Consider the following 19,963-nt stretch of genomic DNA (forward strand, 5'->3'; position numbering starts at 1 on the left):
TGCGTGGGTGCGACCGGGGGCTGTGTGTCCCCATATGGTCCCCCATGGACTCAGTGCCATATATACCACATACACCCCCTTGGCCCTGCAGCCCCCCTCCCATAGCAGCTCCGCATCCTGTAGCCCCATACCTCTCTTGCTCCTGGTGCCCCCAGCCCCCTTATAACCTCTATACCCCCCCGGGTCCCTTGTCCCCTCCAAAATCCCCATACCACCAGGTATCCACCATGGACCCTACAGTCCCTGTGCTCCCCAGGGCTCCTCTGCCCCCATAGCCCCTGTGCCCCTGGTGCCCCCAGCCCCTCAGTTACCCCCTGCGCTCCCCATAGCCCTGGTGTCCCCTCATAGCTCCCATAGACCCCCAACACCATTAGTGCCCCCAGACACCCTATATCTCTGTGCTCCTTATAGTCCATATATGCCATGATAAACCCCATACCCCCATGTACCTGGTGCCCCCCCCAGCCCCTGTGAACAGCTGTGTCCCCCAGAGTCCCTGTGTCCTCTACAGTCCCCATATCCTTTATGCACCTGGCACCCCATAGCTTCTATATGCCCTGTACCCCTATAGCCCCTGTGGCCCCCATACCCTCATGTCCTGGTCCCCCTATAGCCCCAAAGCCCCCATGTTCCCCAAGCCCCCTCCCCCCAATATGCTCCATACTACCCAATGCCCCTGGTTCCCCCCATAACCCCTACAAACCCTTGTGTCCCCCATAGCCCCCACACCCAGATGAACCCCCATGTCCCCAGTATCCCTCATGCTTCTGAATACCCCTGGTCCCCCCATAGTCCCTACAAATCCCTGTGCAGCGATAACCCCCATATCCCCTATATCCCCATACCCTCAGTATCCTCCACAGTTCCCAATGCCCCTGGTTCCTCCACAGCCCCATATAACCACATTTGCCCCCCTATAGTCCCTCTATTCCCCACACAGCTGGTGGCCCCCATCACCCCCATAGACGTCCATGCCCCTGTCCCAGCTTGGGGCTGGCCCAGCGCCACCACCCTATGCTGGGGGCTGTGGGGTCCCCTGGTGGCGCTGGGTGTCCCCATGGGCCCGCTTGTGTCACCTGGGTGTTGCTGTGGGCACATCACACAGCAGCAGCCCCATGCGCACGTGTCCCTGTGCGTGTGTGTGTCTGGGTGTCCCCACAGCCGCCCATGTCCCTGCGTGCTCCCCATGTCCCCACGGCGCCCCCACATGTCCCTATGGGCGTGCACAGAGGTGCCCCCCGGGGTCCCCACGCACCCACATTTCCCCGTGGGTGTGCACAGAGGTGCCGCCATGTGTCCGCGAGTGGAGGTGCTCCACATGTCCCCACGGTGTCCCTGCGTGTCCCCATGTCCCTGTGCCAACGCACGGAGTTGCCCCCAAGCTGTCCCCGCACACCCCACGTCTCTGTGCACCGAAGTGTCCCCAGGTGTTGCCACGCGTGCACGGGAGCTGCTCCCCACGTCCCCACACCGTCCCCGCGCCCCCCCGTGGGCACGCACGGAGGTGCCCCCACGCTGTCCCCGCGCCCCCCCGTGTCTCCGCGCACCGAAGTGCCCCCCAGGCTGTCCCCAGGTGTCGCCACGCGCCCGCACGGGAGCTGCTCCCCACGTCCCCAGGCTGTCCCCACGCCCCCCGTGGGCACGCACAGAGGTGCCCCGCGTCCCGCTCCCCCCGGCGTCCCCGTGTCGCCCCCCGGGTGTCCCCGGCTGTCCCCGTGCCCCCCCCCCCAATGTCCCCACGCGCCCCTGCGTGCACGCGCGGCGCTGCCCTCCCCGTGGGCGCGCGCCCCGGTCCCCCCCGTGGGCGCGTGCCCCGGCGGCCCCGCCCAGATCGGCGGGCGGGCCCGGGGCCGGGCCGGGGCCGGGACCGGGGCGGCGGCGGCGGCGCGGAGCGGGACGGAGCGGGACGGAGCGGGGCGATGGGGCCGCCGGTGCCCGCCGCGCTGGGCGCCCTGCTGCTGCTCGGTGCCCTCGGAGTGAGTCTGGGGGCGGCGGGGAGCGGGGCCGGGTGGGAGCAGGGGGGGGGTTCCCCCCCACACCGTGTACCGGGTCCGGGGCTGGGGGTCCTCCCCTCCGTGCCCTGTCCCGTGGAGGAATTCGGGTCCCCCCGCCCCTCTCCCTCGCCGTGCGCTGTGCCCCCGCGGCTGGGGACGCCGTCCTGACCGCCCCGTCCCGCGGGGGAGTTGGGGACCCCCCCCGCACCCCACGCGCAACTGGGGACGTGGGGGAGGCGCTGCAACGCCGGGGAGAGGGGGGCAGCAACCTGCCCTGACCCCTGCGGCACCGGGGTCCCCCATGGACCGGGGGGAGTTGGGGTCCCCCCGGGGGCTGTGGGGTCCCCCTGCCCCATCCCCAGCCCAGTCAGGGAGTCGGGGTCACCCACGGAGTGGGGGCGCGTGGGGTCCCCGTGCCTTGTCCCCGAGGGAACTGAGGTCTTCCTGGATTGGAGATGGGGGTCCCCACCACCCTGCCCCATCCCATCTGGGAATTGGGGTCCCCTGGCCTTTGGGGTCCCCACCATCCCCCAAAGCAAGCAGGGGTTCAGGCCGTGACCCCGTGGGACCCCATAGATCCCACGGGGGGCACATGTGGGGGTGCATCCTGCTTTCGGGGTACTGCGCACCCCCAGGGTCCCCCCATCCCCCTCTCCCGCCCTGGCTAAATTTAAAGGGTGACAGGCAGCACCGGGCAGCCTGTAAAAATAGCGTTCCCGAAATACCCCCGAGGCTGGGGGGGCCACCAGTCATGGGGGGGCTGCCTAGGGGGGTCCCTTGGGTACCCCCAGGGGGTTCAGGGTGCAGGCTGGGGCTGCTGAGATAGGGCTGGGCCTGGTCCCCAAATCTAGAGGGGTCCCAAAGTGTGGAGCTGGGGGGGTTCCACCGGGTGCTGTGGGGCCCCCACCCGTGCCGGGGGGGGCAGCGGGGTGGTTTGGGGCTGGGACGCTGCCCGGGGCGGAGAACAGAGGGGCCTTTCTGCTCAGGGCCATGCTGGCAGGGCCGTGCCCCCCCCCCCCCCGCCTCCACAGGGCAGAGGGGTGACGAGCCTGGGGGGGGGTGGCTGCGGCTTTGCACCCCCCAGCCCTGCTGCCACTGTGCGGGTGAGGGGGGTCTGGGGACAGCGGTGGCACCCTGATGGGGGGGGGGGGGGCACCAAGCATGCTCGGGACACCCAGGAATGTGCCAGGGTGAGGGAGGGGGGGGCACCAGCCCTATGGCACCGTGGCGTCAGGGCCAGCCCCACCCTCCTGTTAGGGGGGGTTTGGGGGCTTGGGGGTGCCCCCCCCCAAAGTGTCCCGCGCCGGGAAGGGTTAAGGCAGGCGCGGGGAGAGGTCAGGGCAGGAATGTGCGATAGCATCGGGCCTGGGGGCAGGGGCGGGCGGGGGGGGGCACGGTGGGGCACGCACACGCGTGTGCACGCACAGACACACGCGTGTGCCCCCCGGCTGTGTGCACGCCATGCCACGGGGGGGCTGGCACCCGCATGGCTTGTGCGCAGCCCTGTGCCGTGCCGCCCTCGCACACTTGGGCTTGCACACGAATGTGCGTGCCGCTGCGTGTGCTTGCACGCCTGTGTGTGAGTATGAGCGTGCTGTAGGGGATGGCTCTGCACGTGTGGGGCCTTCAGCCTCGCACCACCCTGCTGGGGACCCCCGGGGACCCCCTGGGCTCTGCCACCGCCGCATGTGGCCCTGTGCGCTCCGGGCGCGCTTTGCCCCTGCCCGGTCACCAACTCCTGCCGCGGCCGAACGCTCCCATCGCCAAAGATGGCCTGGCCAGGAGCAGGCCGGGGAGGAGGAGGAGGAGGCCGAGGAGGAGGAGGAGGAGGGCGCCCGCCCGCCTGGGTCGGCCGCCAGCCCGGCGTGCCAGCGCGCCTGGTCCCCTCGCGTTCCCTCTGCCCCGAAACGCGGCCATTCGGGATAAATTAGGCAATGCAGAGCGGGGAGGAATGTGCCCGGGGGGGGGCACCCTGCTCCCCCCTCCCTCCGCTCCCCCTCTCCTCCAGCGGGGTTCAGGCTCCCCCCAGCCAACACTCCCACCCTGCAGCTGTTTTTGCCCCCAAATCACTGGGTGGGGGGAGAGAGTCGGGGGGGGTCAGGCAGCTGCTGCCGTCCCCCGGGGGCGTCCCCGCCAGCTGTGGCGGCAAGGGGGGGGGGATTGCACCCCCTCCAACCCCCCCCCAGCCCACAGGCGCTCAGCACCGCAGCCGGGTGCCCTTGGCCGGGGAGGCCGGCGGGTGGAGGAAGCTGGCGGGGGGAAACACCTTTTGGCTTGGAGAGCTCCGGCCTTGGGGAAACAATGGGGCTGGGGGGGGGCGGCTATTAATAACCCCCCCCCCGGTTATTATTCCTGGCCCCTCCACGGCCGGGGCTTCCTGCGCGCCGGGGCGATGCGTCACCCCGCGCTTCCTCCTCTTCCTCGCCCAGCCGCCGCGGTGCAAAGGGGGGGGGGCACATCCATAGGGTGGATTTATAGGGGGGGCCCTCTGCGGTTCGGGGCGTCGAGCGAAGCCGCACGTGGCACCGGCGGACGTGACAGCGGGGTGGTGCTTCCTCCTCTTCCTCCTCCTCCTCCTCCTCCTCCTCCTCCAGCCGGTGCTGTGGAGCTGGGGGCCCCCGCACCTCATTTCCCCGGTCCCAATGGAGGCCGGGGCAGGATTTGGGCCAGTGAGTGGAAAATGTGAGCGGCGGCGTCCGGCCGGGCGCTCTGCCCCACCGGGTGAGCCGGGCGCCCGGGTGCCGCGGCCGGGGCCGCTTCCGGTAACCCGAGATGGGTCCGGGCCCCCCCGCACCCCCCTGGCGCCCGGCCCCGCCACCGGACAGCTGGGCTGGGGCTGCCGGGGGGGCACCATGCCCGCCAGGCCCCACTGCATGGGGGTGGTGATGGCAGAGCACCCGCAGGCTCAGTGCATGAGTGGGAAGCAGCGGCAGAGCACCCTGACACCTGCAGCGTGTTTGGGGGTGCAGGGGGGGGATGGCAGAGCACCCACCCCCTCAGTGCATGTGTGGCCGTGGAGCACCCACAAGCTCAGTGCATGCATGGGGGCACCAGCAGAGCACCCCCACACTCAGTGCGTGCACTGGAGGCACCAGCAAAGCACCCACAGGCACTGTGCATGCATTAGGGGGCACCAGTAGAACACCCCCAAATTCCATGCATGCATGGGGGGGGTCAGCAGCAGAGCACTCACCAGCTCAGTGCATGCCTGGGGGACCTCCCCTCATGCCTCAGTTTCCCCCACTGCACCCTCTATGCCAAGGCCAGCAGCGGTACCTGCGGGGCGTCCCCTCCCGCAGCTGGGTTATTTTGGGGCGCCCGCCGTCTGTGCAGTGGGGGGGGGGAACGCCACAATTCCCACCCATTGTGCGGGCGAGCGGGTAAATCCCCCCCGGGCTCCGCGCCGGCCCCCAGCGCCTGCTTAATCCGCCTGCGCTTGTTTGCACAGCAAAGTGCTGCCCCGACGGATTCCTCCTCACCAGCCTGCACGGGCGCCAGTGTGTGTGTGTGTGGGGGGAGCGGCCCTCATCCCCCCCCCCGGCACTGCGGGAACCACAGTGGGTGCTGGGGGCACCCAAGGGGGCAGCCAGCAGGGTGCTGGTGCCCGTTCACGTGTGCACATGGGGGCATTGCAGTTGCAGGGTGTGGATGCGTGGTGCTTTGTCGCTGTGCATGCAAGTCCCCGTGTTGGTGCGTGCACAAGGTTGTGCAAGTGCACACGCAAGCAGCCCTGTGTTGCTTTGCACACACATCCCTGTGTTGGCACATGCGTGGCAGTGCAAGTGCATGTACGTGCCCCATGTCACTGCACTTGTGGTGGTGCAAATGCACATGCAGACATTGCCGTGTCGCCATGCACACGTGTCCTTGTGTCAGTGTGCACGTGCAGCAGTGCAAATGCACTCGCATGGCACCACATTGCTGTGCACACACATGCACGAGCCGGCATGCGCACGCAGTGGTGTGGATGCACGTTCCCGGCCACACGCCGCCGTGCACGGAGCACTCACCCCCGTGTCAGCACACACGTGGCGGTGAAAGCTCCTGTGCATGGCCCCATGCCGTGGTGCACACACGTCCCCCCACCGTGCACAACCTGGGTGCAGCTGCACATGCGTGTCCCCGCGCTGGGGCCGTGCTGGGCGCAGGAATGCGGTGGGTGGGCGGTGGGGGGGGCGCGAGATGAGCTCATCCCCCCCCCCGGCTCCCTCTTCCCAGCCGCGCCGGCCGTGGTGACTCCACCGCCCAGCTATGCAGCCCCGGCCCTGCCAGCAGCCCCGGAGCGGGGGAGCCCCGGTGACGTGGCCTGGCGGTGATGGCCATGTGTCCCCCCCTCCAGGTGACCCACGGTGCCAGGGGCCTGGCCGAGACCACGTTCCCTGAGGACACGGTGGCCGACCACGTTGGGGGCGCACGGGGGCGGCGGTACTACGCCCAGCTCTCCGATGATGAGGACCTGCTGGCAGATGAGGCATCCGGGGGTAATGTGGCACAGGGTGGCACTGGGGGACGCACACGCACGTGGGGCTGCATGGTCCCTGGGTGTCCCCGAGGGCTCACGGTGTTGCTCTCGCAGATGGCAGTGGGGAGTACGGCAGCGGTGACATCCTACTGGTGGCCGGGAGCCCCTCGGTGCCTGGCGTTGGGCTGGCACCCACCGGTAAGGGGACGCCTCTGGGTGGCACCGGTGCCCGCGGGACACTGCGCTTCTCTGCGCTGCGCTCAAGCTCTGTCTCTTCTCCATCCTCTCTGCTCTCCTTCCTCCTCCTCCTTCTCCTCGGCGGGCAGTGCCCGTGCCCCCGCCAGCAGGCATGGTGGTGGCCGAGCCTGAGGATGACCCCCCGCTGAGTAAGTGCCACTTCTTGTGACCCCCCCCGCCACCTTCCGACTCTTTCTCAGTCCTGTGGGCTGGTTTCCTTCAGTAGCGGGGGGCTGGCTGATGCGGGGGGGTGCTGCTGGGGTTGGGGGTACCTGAGGGGTATTTTTTGGGATGCCAACACCCTCTCCTCTCCCCCCCCCTCCCCCCCCCCAGTTTATTTCCGGGCGCTGGTGAACTTCACCCACAGCATCGACTACAGCCCCCGGCTGGAGGATGCCAATTCAGATGAGTTTCGGGAGGTCTCGGAGGCCGTGGTGGATACTGTGAGTGGGGCGCACCGGGGGGAACCCCCAGCCCAGGTTTTGGTGGGGGGCACCCAAGGGTGCACCCTCACCGCCCGTGCTTCCCCTGCTTCAGCTGGAGTCAGAATATTACAAGATCCCTGGGGACCAAATGGTCAATGTGGTGTTCATCAAGTGAGTGGGGGCATGGGGGACAACGGGGAGGTTTGGGGGTGCAGGGGAGGTTTGGGGAGGATGAGAAGATTTGGGGGTAAGGGGGAGGCTTGGGGTGCAGGGGAGGCTCAGGAGGGATGGGAAGGTTTGAGGTGCAGGGGAAGTGTGGTGGGGTATGGGGAGGTTGGGGGACATGGGTGTATTTGGGGTGCAGAGGAGGTTTGGGAGGGTGGAGAGGTTTTGGGGTGCAGGGAAGTTTGGAGGCAGAGGGAGGTCTGGGGATGAGATGCTTTGGGGAGTGCAGAGGAGGTGTGGGGGCATGAGAAGTTTTGGGGTGAAAGGGAGGTACAGGGTGCAGGGGAAGTTTTGGGGGAGCAGGAAGTTTTGGGGTTACAGGGGGGTTGGGGTGGGGGCTTTGAGGTGCTGATCCCCTGCCCACAGGGAGCTGGAGGGCAGCGTCTTCGTGGAGCTGGATGTGGGCTCGGAGGGCAACGGGGACGAGGCGCAGATCGGGGCCGTGCTGCGGGACGTGGTGGCTGCTGGCTCCATCGCCTCCTTCGTCACCTCGCCCGTCGGCTTCCAGTTCCGGCGCCTGGGGGCCGGTGAGCACCAGGGGGGCACGGAGCACCCCCCACCCTAAACCTCAATTGTGGGGCCACTGGGGACAGCACGGGGTCCTGCGTGCCAGCACGCCTTGAGCCCCCCATTTTTTGCCATTTGCATCGTGATATCTAAGGGCGGGTGATGGGGGGGACAGGACACAGGACACCACCCCTGACAGCAACCCCCCCCCGTGCAGTGACCCCTCATCTGCGCCCCTGCACCGCCCTGGAGTTCTCCTGCGGCAGTGGCGAGTGCATTGCCCAGGAGTACCGCTGCGACCGCCGCCCCGACTGCCGCGACGCCTCGGACGAGCAGGGCTGCGGCGAGCCCCCCCCGGCCACCTCCCCGGCGCGCCCCGTGCCCCCCAGCACAGCCCGGCCCGCCACCACCCGCCCGCTGGTCACCGTCCCTGCCACCACCCGCCGCCCCCTGCCACCCAAAGCTGGGTGCCGGCCGGCCGAGGCCACCTGCGCCGATGGGCGCTGTGTGCCCCGTGACTACCTCTGCGATGGCGAGCGCGACTGCGCCGATGGCAGCGACGAGGAGGACTGCGGTGAGTTACAAGGGGGGGTGGCGGCGGTGGCGGTGGCACCCCGGGGCGGGTGCTGACACCCTGCCCCCACCAGGCACCCCGTCGCCCTGCGAGCCCAATGAGTTCAAGTGCCGCAATGGGCACTGCGCCCTGAAGCTGTGGCGCTGCGATGGGGACAATGACTGCGGGGACGGCTCAGATGAGACCGACTGCCGTGAGTGTGGCTGGGAGCGGTGGGGACGCGTGGTGACATGGCTCCGGCTGATGGCTGCTGTCCCTTGTAGCCACCAAGGCGCCTGGCGCGGCGTGTGGGCCAGACCAGTTCAGCTGCGTAGCCAGCGGGACCTGCATCCCTGCCAGCTACCACTGCGACGAGGAGCCCGATTGCCCTGACCGCTCCGACGAGGTTGGCTGCAGTAAGTGGCACCCGGGGTCATGGGGACACCGAACAGGGGTTGGGGACACCATGTCGTGGCACTGTGTTGGGGACACCGCACCCAAGTGGGGGGGCGCAGTGATGAGGACAGTGCGCTGCTGCGCACGGCTGGGAGACGGTGCTGGGGACACTGCGCCCAAGCTGTGGCATGGCTGGGGACCCTGATGTGGCACCGTGCTGGGTGCCGTGCTGGGACACTGCGTCCTCAGGTGGGGCTGGGGACCCTATGCTGGTGACATTGTGCCACGGCACCATGCTTAGCACTGTGCTGGGGACCCTGTGCCCAAGCCATGCCGTGGACTCTGCCATGGCACCGTGCTGGGGACACTGCCAGCCAGGTGGGGCAGGGGTCCCTGGGCTGGGGACCCCGTGCCCAAGCTGTGCCGTGCTGGGGTCCCTGTGCCGCATCACCCAGCATGGTGCCATGGAACCCCGCGTCCCCTGAGCTGGGTGGGAGACCTCGTGGCGTGGCACCGTGCTGGGACGCTGGGGTCCCCGCAGCCGGGGGTGCTGGGCGCAGGGGGTGACGCGCGCCCTGCAGTGCCGCCGCAGGTGGTGACGCCGCCGCGGGAGTCGGTGCAGGCGGTGCCGGGGCAGACGGTGAGCTTCACCTGCGCCGCCACTGGCGTGCCCACCCCCATCATCACCTGGCGCCTCAACTGGGGGAACATCCCCCCCAGCCGCAGGTGGGTGGGGCCCCGGGAGGGGCGGGGCCAACGGGAGGGTGGGGCCCAAGGGAGGGGCGAGGTCAAGGGGTGGGGTGAGGTCACGGGGGGGGTGGGGGACATCTCCCCATGGGGCTTCTGTGTGGGTGGGGCTTGCAGGAGGGGTGTGGCCAACGGTGGGCGTGGCGTGAGGTTCGGGGAGGGGTCTGCAAAGGTGGGGCTCACGCAAGGGGCGTGGCTGTGGGGTGGGAGGAGCTTGTGGGGGCGGGGCTCAGCAAGGGGCGGGGCCTGCTGCGGGTGGGGGCTTTGCAAAGGTGAGTGCTGGGGGCAGGGCTTGCAGCAAGCAGTAGGGTTGTGCCCGAGGCTGGTCCTTGCGCTGGGTGGCACGGTGTGCCGGGCACCGAGTGTGTTGTGCACCAGGTGTGTCATGCACCAGTTGTGTTGTGCACCAAGCGTGTCATGCACCAGGTGTGTCGTGCACCAGTTGTGTTGTGCACTGAGCGTGTCGTGCACCAGGTGTGTCGTGCACCAAGCGTGTCATGCACCAGGTGTGTCATGCACCAGGCGTGTCGTGCACCAGGTGTGTTCTGCACCAGGTGTGTCGTGCACCACACACGCCAGGCACCAAGCGTGCCAGGCACCAAGCACACCGTGCACCAAGGATGCTGTGCACCGAGTGTGCTGTGCACCCAGCACGCCATGTGCCAAGCACGCCGTGCACTGAGCGTGCGGTGCCGTGAGCGTGTGGTGCAGTGAGTGTGCCGTGCAGGGTGTCCATCGTGAGCGAGGGCGGGCAGGGCACACTGACTATCCGGGACGTGAAGGAGGCTGACCAGGGCGCCTACACTTGTGAGGCCATCAACACCCGCGGCATGGTCTTCGGCATCCCCGACAGTGTCCTCACTGTCACCCCCCGCCCCGGTGAGCATCCCCAGCTGCCGCCACCTCCCCGTCCTTTGCTCCTGTCCCTGCGCCCTCAACTGATCCCCTCCCCGTCCCCGCAGGTCCCTGTCCCGAGGGCCACTTCCAGGTGACGGGCACATCCCGCTGCCTGCCCTGCTTCTGCTTCGGTGTCACCACCGCCTGCCGTGCCACCGCCCGACACCGCCACCGCCTGCATCTGCGCTTCGACCGCCCTGATGACTTCAAGGGTAAGTCGCTGGGACAGGGGGACAGGGCGCAGGGAGGGGGGCGACACACAGGGCTGAGCCTCTCCCCACAGGTGTCAATGTGACGGTGCCATCAACTCCGTCCCTGCCGGCGCTCTCAGCCACCCAGCTGCATGTGGATGTGGCCACTGAGGAGTTCCAGCTCCTGGACCTGTCCCGGCGCTTCCTGGCTCTCGATGCTTTCTGGGCACTGCCGGCCCCCTTCCTGGGTGACAAGGTGACCGTGGAGCAGCAGCAGGGCTGGGGACACCCCGGCACAGCTGCTGACACCGCGCTGCCCTTGCCAGGTGGACGCCTACGGTGGGGCGCTGAGCTACAGCGTGCGCTACCGGCTGGGCCGGGGGCCCCCTGAGCCAGCCCCCCGCCCTGACGTGCTGCTGCGGGGCCGGGGCCGCCAGCTCCAGGCGCGCGCTGGGGACACCCAGCCCGACATCCTCAACCAGCGCCGCATCCCCTTCACCGAGGTGGGTGCGCTGGGGACGGGCGCTGAAGGGCGCTGACGGGTGCTGGTGGCACCCTGGGGTGACGCCGGTGCTCACCATCCCCACAGGACAACTGGGAGGACGAGACGGGCGCTCCGGTGAGCCGGGAGCTGCTGCTGATGGTGCTGCAGGAACTGGAGGGCATCTTGGTGCGGGCAGTGTATGATGGGCGCATGGCCAGCGTGGGGCTCAGCGACGTGGCCATGGATATCACCAGTCCCGGGGACACCGGCTTGGCACCTGCCGGGGATGTTGAGGAGTGCAGGTGACTGGCGATGGCCTGTGGGCACTGGCAAAGCAACGCACCCACTGGTGTGGTGTCACCAGCGCAGTGCCACCGTCATGGTGCCACCATCACACCTCTGTGTCCCCAGGTGCCCCGTGGGCTACATGGGGCTGTCATGCCAGCGGTGCGCCACCAATTTTGAGCGGGTGCCGCAGGGACCCTACCTGGGGACCTGCTCGGGCTGCAGCTGCCATGGCCACTCCAGCACCTGTGACCAGGTCTTTGGGCACTGCCTGGTAAGGACAGGGACATGGGGACAGGGGACATGGGGCCGGGGGCTCAGCCACATGGCAGTGCCACCAACCCCTATGCCGTCCCCGCAGAACTGCCAGCACAACACGGAGGGTCCCCAGTGTGAGAAGTGCAAACCTGGCTTCTTCGGCGATGCCACGCAGGGCACGGCCACCGCCTGCCGCCCCTGCCCCTGCCCCTACACTGAGCCATCCCGCAGGTGGGTGCTGCCCCAGGAGGTTTGGGGGGCGACTGGTGGCACATCATGGCCCCATGTCACCATCACCTCGCTCGCAGGTTCTCCGAGTCGTGCTTCCTGGACACAGATGGCCAGGCCACCTGTGACGCCTGTGCCCCCGGCTATGCTGGCCGCCGCTGCGAGAGGTGGGTGGGCAGGGGGTGGTGAACGCGGGCTGGGAGCATGGGCACCCCGGCCCCCTCCCACGGGCCCCTGTCCCCATCCTCCCCCAGGTGTGCCCCAGGCTATGAGGGAGACCCCATCCAGCCAGGCGGCAAGTGCACCCGCATCGGTGAGTGCTGCCCCATGTCCCCCCGTGCCCCCCCAGCTCTGCCCATTCCTCACCGTCTCTCCCCGCAGGCCAGGAGCTCATCAAGTGCGATACACGTGGGGGCAAGGACGCGGTGGGCGGCACGTGCCGCTGCAAGGTGGGTATCCACCTGCCCCAAACCCGCAGCACCCAGGCTGGTCCCTGGAGCACCCAGCCCTGTCCCCCGTGGCACCCAGTTCATTTTCCCCAGCACCCAGTTCCCCACGGCATCCCTGTGGCACCCAGTCCAATTCCCCAGGGTTTTCCAGTCCTCCCATAGCACCCAGTTTGTCAGTCCTCCTGGCACCTAGGTTTCCAGCCCCCTGCAGCACCCAGTTTCCCCATCCCCACAGCACCTGTTTTCCCAGTCCCTGTCCCCTCTTGCAGCCCAACGTGACGGGGCGGCAGTGTGATGAGTGCGCGGCTGGGACCTTCCACCTGAGCGACGCCAACCCCGACGGCTGCCTCAAGTGCTTCTGCATGGGCGTCTCGCGGCAGTGCGCCAGCTCCTCCTGGAGCCGTGACCAGGTACCCTGTGCCATGCCGTGTTGTGCTGTGCCGTGTTGTGCCATGCCTTGCCAAGTTGAGCTGTGCCGTGTAATGTCATGGCATGCCATGTTGTGCTGTGCCATGTTGTGCCATGCAATGTTGTACTTTGCCATGCTGTGTTGTGTTGTGTCATGTTTCACCGTGCCATACCAAGTTGTGCTGTGTTATGGCATGCCATGTTGCACCATGTCTTGCCACATTGTGTTACACCATGTTGCACCACACCGTGCCATTTGTGCCTTGCTGTGTCATGTGATGTGATGGTGCACCATGCCATGCTGTGCCGTGCCATGTTGTGCTGTGCCGTGCTGTGCTCTGCTGTGCCATGGTGCACCATGTTCTGCCTTGTGCTGTGCCGTGTTGTGCACTGCCAAGCAGCACCGTACCATGTCCCATGCCCCTGTCCCCCACCCCTGCAGGTCCGTGTCACTGCTGAGGAGGTGTCGCCACTGCACCTGACCAACCTGGCAGGCACGGGGACGATGATCAAAGGCTCACGTTTCGCTGCCCCACGGGAGCTCGTCTTCTCCGACTTCTACACACTGCCCCGTGACGTCTACTTCTGGGTTCTGCCCACGTCCTTCACCGGAGACAAGGTGCAGTGGTGGGGACGGGGGGGAGGGGACAGTAGGGTGTCCATGAGCCCGGCTGAGCCCTGTCCCCATGCAGGTGACATCGTACGGGGGCGAGCTGCAGTACACGGTGACGCACCGCGCGCCAGCAGATGCCCAGCCACTGCAGCGGCAGCCTGACGTCCTGCTGCAAGGCAACGGCATCTTCCTGGAGCACTTCTCTGATGCCACCCCTGTGCCCGGTGTCCCCACCACTGTCACCGTGCCCTTCCGCGAGGTGAGAGCTGGCGTCCCCCTGGGGTGGGCACTGGGGCTCTGGGGACACATCGGTCACCGCGGGGCTGTGCCTGCAGCACGCTTGGCGCCGGGCAGATGGGCACGAAGCCACCCGGGAGCACCTCCTGATGGCCCTGGCCGACATTGATGTCCTCATGATCCGCGCATCCTACACAGACCAGCCGATGGAGAGCAGGTACCGGGGTGGCGTGATGCTGGCTGGGGACAGGGGACATGCAGGCAGGGCGGTGGGGACATCCTGTCTCGCCCTGCAGGCTCGCTGATGTCCGCTTGGACGTGGCCGTGCCCCATGCCACCGGCCGGGCACCGGCGCTGGAGGTGGAGGACTGTGCCTGCCCCCCCGGCTACCGCGGCCCCTCCTGCCAGGTGAGCCCCCCGCTGTCCCCATGGCTCTGGGGATGCAGCTGGTGGCTGACACCCATCCCTGTCCCCACAGGACTGCGACGTGGGCTACACCCGCAGCACCAGCGGGCTCTACCTGGGCACCTGTGAGCGCTGCCAGTGCCATGGGCACACCGACGAGTGCCATCCTGAGACGGGCGAGTGCCAGGTGAGCCCGGCGCTGGCATGGGGACATCATGGGGGGCATGGTGGGGACCCCCTCGCCGTGCCAGCATCTCCCTCTCCCCCCAACACCAGGGCTGCCGGGACCACACGGAGGGCACGCAGTGTGACAAGTGCCAGCCTGGCTACTACGGCGATGCCACCCGTGGCACCCCGGGAGACTGCCGGCCCTGCCCCTGCCACGGGCCCCACACTGACACCCAGTAGGTGCCCCCCACCTCCTCCCCATGCCCCCAGGGGCCACCAGCTGGGGCTCACCCATCGCCCTGCCCTCCCCTCTCCCATCCAGGAGCTGCTTTGAGGACACGGACGGGCAGCCCACGTGCAGTGCCTGCGCCCCAGGATACAGCGGGCGCCTCTGCGAGAGGTGCTGGAGATGCTGGGGTGGTGGTGGGGTGGCAGGGGTTTTGGGGACCCCCCCTCATTGGCTTATTTCATGCCCCCTCAAAGGTGCTCACCTGGCTACGTGGGGGACCCGCTGCGGGGAGAGCCGTGCCGAGGTGAGTGTCCTGGGGAGGGGACAACGCCGTGTTCTCTGTTGGGGTCCCCACCTAACTGCTGCCCCCCCCCCCCCCGTATGATACCCCCAGAGCCAGGGGCCACCGGTGACCAGTGCCAGTGTGACCAGCAGGGCAGCATTGGCGAGCGGTGCGATGCCAGTGGGCTGTGCCAGTGCAAGGTGAGCCCTGTCCCCATGCCGTGCCGTGTCCCCACATCGGTGGAGGGGGACAAAACCACAGCGTCATCCTCCCCGTCCCCTGCAGGCCAACGTGGAGGGTCCCCGCTGTGCCACCTGCCGCCCCCACCACTTCCACCTGAGCGCCATAAACCCGGCAGGCTGCCTGCCCTGCTTCTGCATGGGCATCGTCCAGCACTGTGCCAGCACCTCCTACTCCCGCGACACAGTGAGTCCCTGTCCCCACGGGTCCCCGCGGTCCCCCAGTGTCCCCAGGCCACTCACCCGCCCTGCCCGCAGGTCCGGACGCCCTTTGGCCCCGGGAGCTGGCAGGGCTTCGCGCTGGTGAACCGGCAGCGCAGCACCCGCGTGGCCACCGGCTTCAGCGTGGAGATGGGCGCCGCGGGGCCCCGGCTCACCTACGGGCGCTTTGGGGAGCTGTCCCCTGAGTCCTACTACTGGCAGCTGCCCCAACCCTACCAGGGGGACAAGGTAACGGCCGGCACACAGGGGTGCCCCCTCCTCGGGGCGCCCCTTGAGACCCCCAGCTCCATGGGCACCCCTGGGTGCTCGCCCCGTTACGGTTAGCACAGGGAGGTGGACGCAGGCTCCCAGTGCCTCCTGCTTCCTCCCCCCTTCCTTTTCTCTTCTCCCTTTCTCTCTTCCCTTTTCCTTTTCTTTTCATTTTTTCTCCTCCTTATCCTTTCTCTTCCCTTTTAATTTTCCTTCTTCTTAATTTTTCCTTTCCTCTTCTTCCTTTTTCTTTTCCTCTTCCCTTTCCCTTTTCTCTTTTTCCTTGCCTTTCCCCTTCCACTTTTGTCTTTCTCCTTTCCCTTTCTTTTCCCTTTTCTTTTTGATTTTCTTTTCAATTTCCTTCTCTTCTTCCCTTTTCCTTTTTCTCTTTTTCCTTTTCCCTTTTCCCCTTTTCCTTTTCCCTTTTCTTCTGTTTCCTTTTCCCTTTTTCCCCTTTTATTTTTTTTCCCTTTTTTCCTTCTTTTCCCTTCCCTCTTCCCCTTTCCCTTCCCCTGCCCGTTCCCTCTTTCCATCCCCTTCCTCCCTTCCCCCCCAACCTCCCCAGACCCCCAGCTCCCCAGAGGCCTTTCCCCAGGGCCAACCCTCAGCTCCCTGCAGGGCAGAACCCGGGGGGGGTCCCCACACATGCAGCGGGACCCCCCCCATTCCCACCTCCCCTTTTCCCACCCGCAGGTGGGCTCCTACGGCGGGCGGCTCCGCTACACCCTCAGCTACACCCCAGGGGGCCGGGGGGCCCCCCTGCCTGATGCCGACATCCAGATCACGGTAGGGGGGTGACAGTCTGGGGGGAGTTGGGGGTGGGGTATGGCAGCAGAACCTCCCTGACCCCCCCCGTATCCTCAGGGCAACGACATCACGCTGGTGGCATACCAGCCTGACCTGCCCCCCAGCACACCGCAAGACTTTGAGATCGTTTTTCGGGAGGTAGGAGCAGGCACCTGCCTTTGGTCCCCAGCGCCTGGCACCCCCTGGCACCTGGGGGGTGGGTGCCGAGGTAGTGCACCCCCTAACAGCACCTCCCTGCCCGCAGCAATACTGGCAGCGGCCGGATGGGCAGCCGGCCACACGGGAGCATCTCCTGATGGCGCTGGCCGACCTGGACGAGATCCTGATCCGCGCCACCTACTCCACCAGCACGGCCGCGTCCAGCATTGCCGGTGTCAGCATGGACGTGGCCGTGCCCCCCCGGCCTGGCCTCCCCCCGGCGCTGGAGGTGGAGGAGTGCCGCTGCCCCCCCGGCTACCGCGGCCTCTCCTGCCAGGTGAGCCGGCTCCCGGCGTGCCCCGTGTGCTCCGGGTCTGTGGGGAGGTGTGTGGGGGTCACGGTGCTGAGCACCCCCATCCCTGCTCCTTCTTGCAGGACTGTGCCCCCGGCTACACACGTACCGGGGGGGGGCTGTACCTGGGGCACTGCGAGCTCTGCGAGTGCAACGGCCACTCGGAGACCTGCCACCCCGAGAGTGGCCTCTGCTCTGTAAGTCCCCCTGGGGGGGTCATGGTGCCCTGCGGCTTTTTGGGGTGCTGGGGCAATCTCCCAGTGCCATGCACCCCCATTCTTCTGCCCCCCCCCCTTTCCAGGGCTGCTTGCACAACACGGCAGGGGACTTCTGTGACCAGTGTGCGCCCGGCTTCTACGGGGACGCCACTGCCGGCACCCCTGAGGACTGCCAGCCCTGCGCCTGCCCTCTCGTGCACCCCGAAAACCAGTGAGTGTTTGTAGGGGCTTAGAGGTAGGGAAGTGTAGGGAGGGGATGGTCCCCGATGCTTCCCTGTCCCCCCAGGTTCTCGCGGACCTGTGAGAGTTTGGGAGGCGGCGGGTACCGCTGCACCGCCTGCGCGCCGGGCTACGCTGGGCAGTACTGCGAGCGGTGAGTGCTGCAGGGGCACCCCGATGGTGCCATCCCAGTACCCTCGCCCTGACATCCCCATCTCAATGTTGTTCCCATATCCCTGCCCCAACATCCCCACTGCAATATCGTCACCCCCATGTCCTCACTTTAATGTCCTCATCCCAACATCCTCACCCCAATGTTCCCACCCTGATATCCCCACCCCAACATCCCCTCCCCAACACCCCCGGTATGTTCAACTGATATCCCCATCCCCATATTCCCACTCCAATATAATCACCCCAATATCTTCACCACAACATCCCCATCTTGATATCTCTACCCCTATATATTGACTCTGATGTCATCACCCCCATATCCCCATCCCAACATTCTCACCTTGATATCCCCATCGTGATGTCTTCGCCATATTGCTCCTCCAGTTACCTCAACATCCCCTTCCCAATATCCTACCCATGTCTCCACCCCAATATCCTCACCCCAACATCCCCATCTCGATATCTCCACCCCTATATACCCACCCCAATGTCATCACCTCCACATTCCCATCCCCATATCTCCACCTCAGCATCTCCACTCCAACATCTCCATCCTGTTATCTCCACTCCAACTTCCACACCCCGATATTCCCACCCAGTATCTTTCCCCAACACCCCCCACATCCTTACCCCGTGCTCCCCCCTGCAGGTGTGCTCCCGGCTACGTGGGAGACCCCAGCGTGCGGGGCCAGACATGCGTGCCGCAGGGCTCGTCGCCCCCCCTCGCTGTCCGCGTGCACCCACCGCGCACGGCGGTGCCGCAGGGCAGCCCGGTGACGCTGCGCTGCCAGGCCAGCGGGGACCCCCCCTTCTACTACCACTGGTCACGGGAGGACGGGCGGCCCCTGCCCAGCAGCGCCCAGAGCCGGCGGCAAGGTAGGGGGCTGGGGCTGGGGCTGGGGATAGGGATGGGGACTGGGACACCAGTGTCTCACCTGCCCCACGCCGCCAGGTGAGGAGCTGCACTTTGCCAGCATCCAGCCCGCCGAGGCTGGTGTCTATGTCTGCTCCTGCCGCAACCTGCAGCACAGCAACGCCAGCCGGGCCGAGGTCATCGTCACCGGTAGGGATGCAGTGGTGGCGGTGGGGGGATGGCAGGGGATGGGGCAGGGGACGGGGCTCAGCCCTCTCATCTCGGTGCAGAGACACCCACCAAGCCCATCACCGTCACCGTGGAGGAGAAGAGGGTGCAGCGGGTGAAACCCGGGGCTGATGTCACCTTCATCTGCACGGCCAAGAGCAAGGTGAGCTGGGGGGGCATGTGGGCCCCCTTGGGTGCTCACTACATCATTTGGGCACCCGTGGGTGCTTTCTGAGTCATGCAGGGCACATGGGTACTCTTGTGTGCCGACATTATCACACAGGCCCCATAGCCACCCACACGGCACACACAGACACCCCTGGGTGCCTACCTGGTCCTGCAGGGTGCAGGGTCATCCCTGGGTGCCCACAAAGCCACAAAGGTCATGCAGAAGCCCCTGTGCACCCATGGAGCAGTGCGTGGCACCCAGACACCCCTGGTGTCCATTGGGACACCTTTAGGTGCCCACCCATCTCCATGCAGGTGCCCACCCAGACCCACAGGACCCATGGACACCCCTGCGTGCCCATCAGGCCCTTCCTCACGCCCCTCTTCCCCCCTCACTCCCCAGTCACCTGCCTACACCCTAGTGTGGACGCGCCAGAACCATGGGACGCTGCCATCGCGCGCCATGGACTTCAACGGCATCCTGACCATCCGCAACGTGCAGCCCGAGGACGCCGGTGTCTACGTCTGCACCGGCTCCAACATGCTGGACATGGACGAGGGCACAGCCACACTCTACGTCCAGGGTGTGTTCCCAAGCCTGAGGGGCACCGGGTGCTCTGCACCCCCAAACTGGCAGGGGTTGAGCCGCGGGGATCCCGAGCGTTGTTTCTGTGTTGGCGCGGGTGAAAGCTTCTTCTGGAAAACCTGGCTCCATTGAGGAGCCCAGACACCAGGGTGATGGGCTCGCGTGCCCCAACTTTAAACTTGACCCCCCCCCTTTTGCAGCCCCTTCAAAGACCCAGATGTTTTATGGACCTGTTGAGTTCATGGAGGGGCACAGACCCGGTGAGTCACGAGGGGGACATCTTGTGCGGGGGCCACACACACCCCCTGCCCGCTGCATGCCAGGGCTCCACCGCGCACCCCGCGCCACACCACCCCCCTGCTTCGTGCCACCCCTTGGGGACAGCACCAGGGGTGGCGCCGGCACACTCTGAACCCCCCACGTGTCACCGCAGCCGCCACCGCCACCGCTCCCACCGCCACCGTGGAGCCGGCACAGCTGAGCGTGGCACCAGGGCAGCCGGCCGAGTTCCGCTGCGTGGCCACTGGCAGCCCCACGCCCACCCTCGAGTGGCTCGGTAGGTGCTCGCCACATGCGGGGACCCAGGGACCAGGATGGGGGACGTGGCAGGGGTGACGTGGCGTCCTGTCCCCGCAGGCGCGCTGCCACCACAGGCGGTCGCCCACGGCGGGACGCTGCGGTTCAGCGCCGTCGAGCCGTCTGACCAGGGGCACTACATGTGCCGCGCACGCAGCAGCGCCGGCCAGCACACGGCACAGGGTTACCTCCATGTGCAAGGTGAGTGTTGTCCCCCAGCGTCCCCGATTTCTGCATCCCAGTGCTGGCACTG

General features: G+C 67.1%; 1 protein-coding gene across 8 annotated transcripts in view; it reads left to right on the top strand.

Moving 5' to 3' along the window:
* Positions 1 to 1,896: 1,896 nt before the first annotated feature.
* The window catches only part of HSPG2 (heparan sulfate proteoglycan 2), a 35,313-nt gene continuing 17,246 nt past the window's right edge, over positions 1,897 to 19,963 (top strand). For 6 of the 8 annotated variants that reach the window (XM_032201237.1, XM_032201240.1, XM_032201238.1 and 3 more), the window contains exons 1-46: positions 1,897 to 1,976; positions 6,334 to 6,475; positions 6,571 to 6,654; positions 6,783 to 6,842; positions 7,027 to 7,136; positions 7,231 to 7,289; positions 7,710 to 7,870; positions 8,068 to 8,424; positions 8,498 to 8,617; positions 8,688 to 8,819; positions 9,381 to 9,525; positions 10,274 to 10,425; positions 10,509 to 10,655; positions 10,727 to 10,890; positions 10,961 to 11,137; positions 11,224 to 11,420; positions 11,530 to 11,677; positions 11,765 to 11,892; positions 11,970 to 12,056; positions 12,144 to 12,202; positions 12,271 to 12,338; positions 12,608 to 12,748; positions 13,189 to 13,365; positions 13,439 to 13,618; positions 13,695 to 13,813; positions 13,893 to 14,004; positions 14,075 to 14,188; positions 14,278 to 14,405; positions 14,492 to 14,569; positions 14,653 to 14,702; positions 14,793 to 14,881; positions 14,967 to 15,107; positions 15,179 to 15,370; positions 16,085 to 16,177; positions 16,256 to 16,336; positions 16,443 to 16,673; positions 16,772 to 16,885; positions 16,990 to 17,117; positions 17,193 to 17,279; positions 17,949 to 18,175; positions 18,252 to 18,362; positions 18,443 to 18,543; positions 18,952 to 19,132; positions 19,335 to 19,394; positions 19,568 to 19,690; positions 19,771 to 19,911. In XM_032201237.1, coding sequence (XP_032057128.1) covers positions 1,920 to 1,976; positions 6,334 to 6,475; positions 6,571 to 6,654; positions 6,783 to 6,842; positions 7,027 to 7,136; positions 7,231 to 7,289; positions 7,710 to 7,870; positions 8,068 to 8,424; positions 8,498 to 8,617; positions 8,688 to 8,819; positions 9,381 to 9,525; positions 10,274 to 10,425; positions 10,509 to 10,655; positions 10,727 to 10,890; positions 10,961 to 11,137; positions 11,224 to 11,420; positions 11,530 to 11,677; positions 11,765 to 11,892; positions 11,970 to 12,056; positions 12,144 to 12,202; positions 12,271 to 12,338; positions 12,608 to 12,748; positions 13,189 to 13,365; positions 13,439 to 13,618; positions 13,695 to 13,813; positions 13,893 to 14,004; positions 14,075 to 14,188; positions 14,278 to 14,405; positions 14,492 to 14,569; positions 14,653 to 14,702; positions 14,793 to 14,881; positions 14,967 to 15,107; positions 15,179 to 15,370; positions 16,085 to 16,177; positions 16,256 to 16,336; positions 16,443 to 16,673; positions 16,772 to 16,885; positions 16,990 to 17,117; positions 17,193 to 17,279; positions 17,949 to 18,175; positions 18,252 to 18,362; positions 18,443 to 18,543; positions 18,952 to 19,132; positions 19,335 to 19,394; positions 19,568 to 19,690; positions 19,771 to 19,911 — 5,953 coding nt within the window. In that variant the 5' untranslated portion in view covers positions 1,897 to 1,919. The remainder of the gene's footprint in view (positions 1,977 to 6,333; positions 6,476 to 6,570; positions 6,655 to 6,782; positions 6,843 to 7,026; positions 7,137 to 7,230; positions 7,290 to 7,709; positions 7,871 to 8,067; positions 8,425 to 8,497; positions 8,618 to 8,687; positions 8,820 to 9,380; positions 9,526 to 10,273; positions 10,426 to 10,508; positions 10,656 to 10,726; positions 10,891 to 10,960; positions 11,138 to 11,223; positions 11,421 to 11,529; positions 11,678 to 11,764; positions 11,893 to 11,969; positions 12,057 to 12,143; positions 12,203 to 12,270; positions 12,339 to 12,607; positions 12,749 to 13,188; positions 13,366 to 13,438; positions 13,619 to 13,694; positions 13,814 to 13,892; positions 14,005 to 14,074; positions 14,189 to 14,277; positions 14,406 to 14,491; positions 14,570 to 14,652; positions 14,703 to 14,792; positions 14,882 to 14,966; positions 15,108 to 15,178; positions 15,371 to 16,084; positions 16,178 to 16,255; positions 16,337 to 16,442; positions 16,674 to 16,771; positions 16,886 to 16,989; positions 17,118 to 17,192; positions 17,280 to 17,948; positions 18,176 to 18,251; positions 18,363 to 18,442; positions 18,544 to 18,951; positions 19,133 to 19,334; positions 19,395 to 19,567; positions 19,691 to 19,770; positions 19,912 to 19,963) is intronic. The other 2 variants (XM_032201239.1, XM_032201245.1) reach the window with 1 other exon arrangement.

Source organism: Aythya fuligula, chromosome 21 (genome assembly GCF_009819795.1).
Source record: "Aythya fuligula isolate bAytFul2 chromosome 21, bAytFul2.pri, whole genome shotgun sequence".
NCBI lineage: Eukaryota > Metazoa > Chordata > Aves > Anseriformes > Anatidae > Aythya > Aythya fuligula.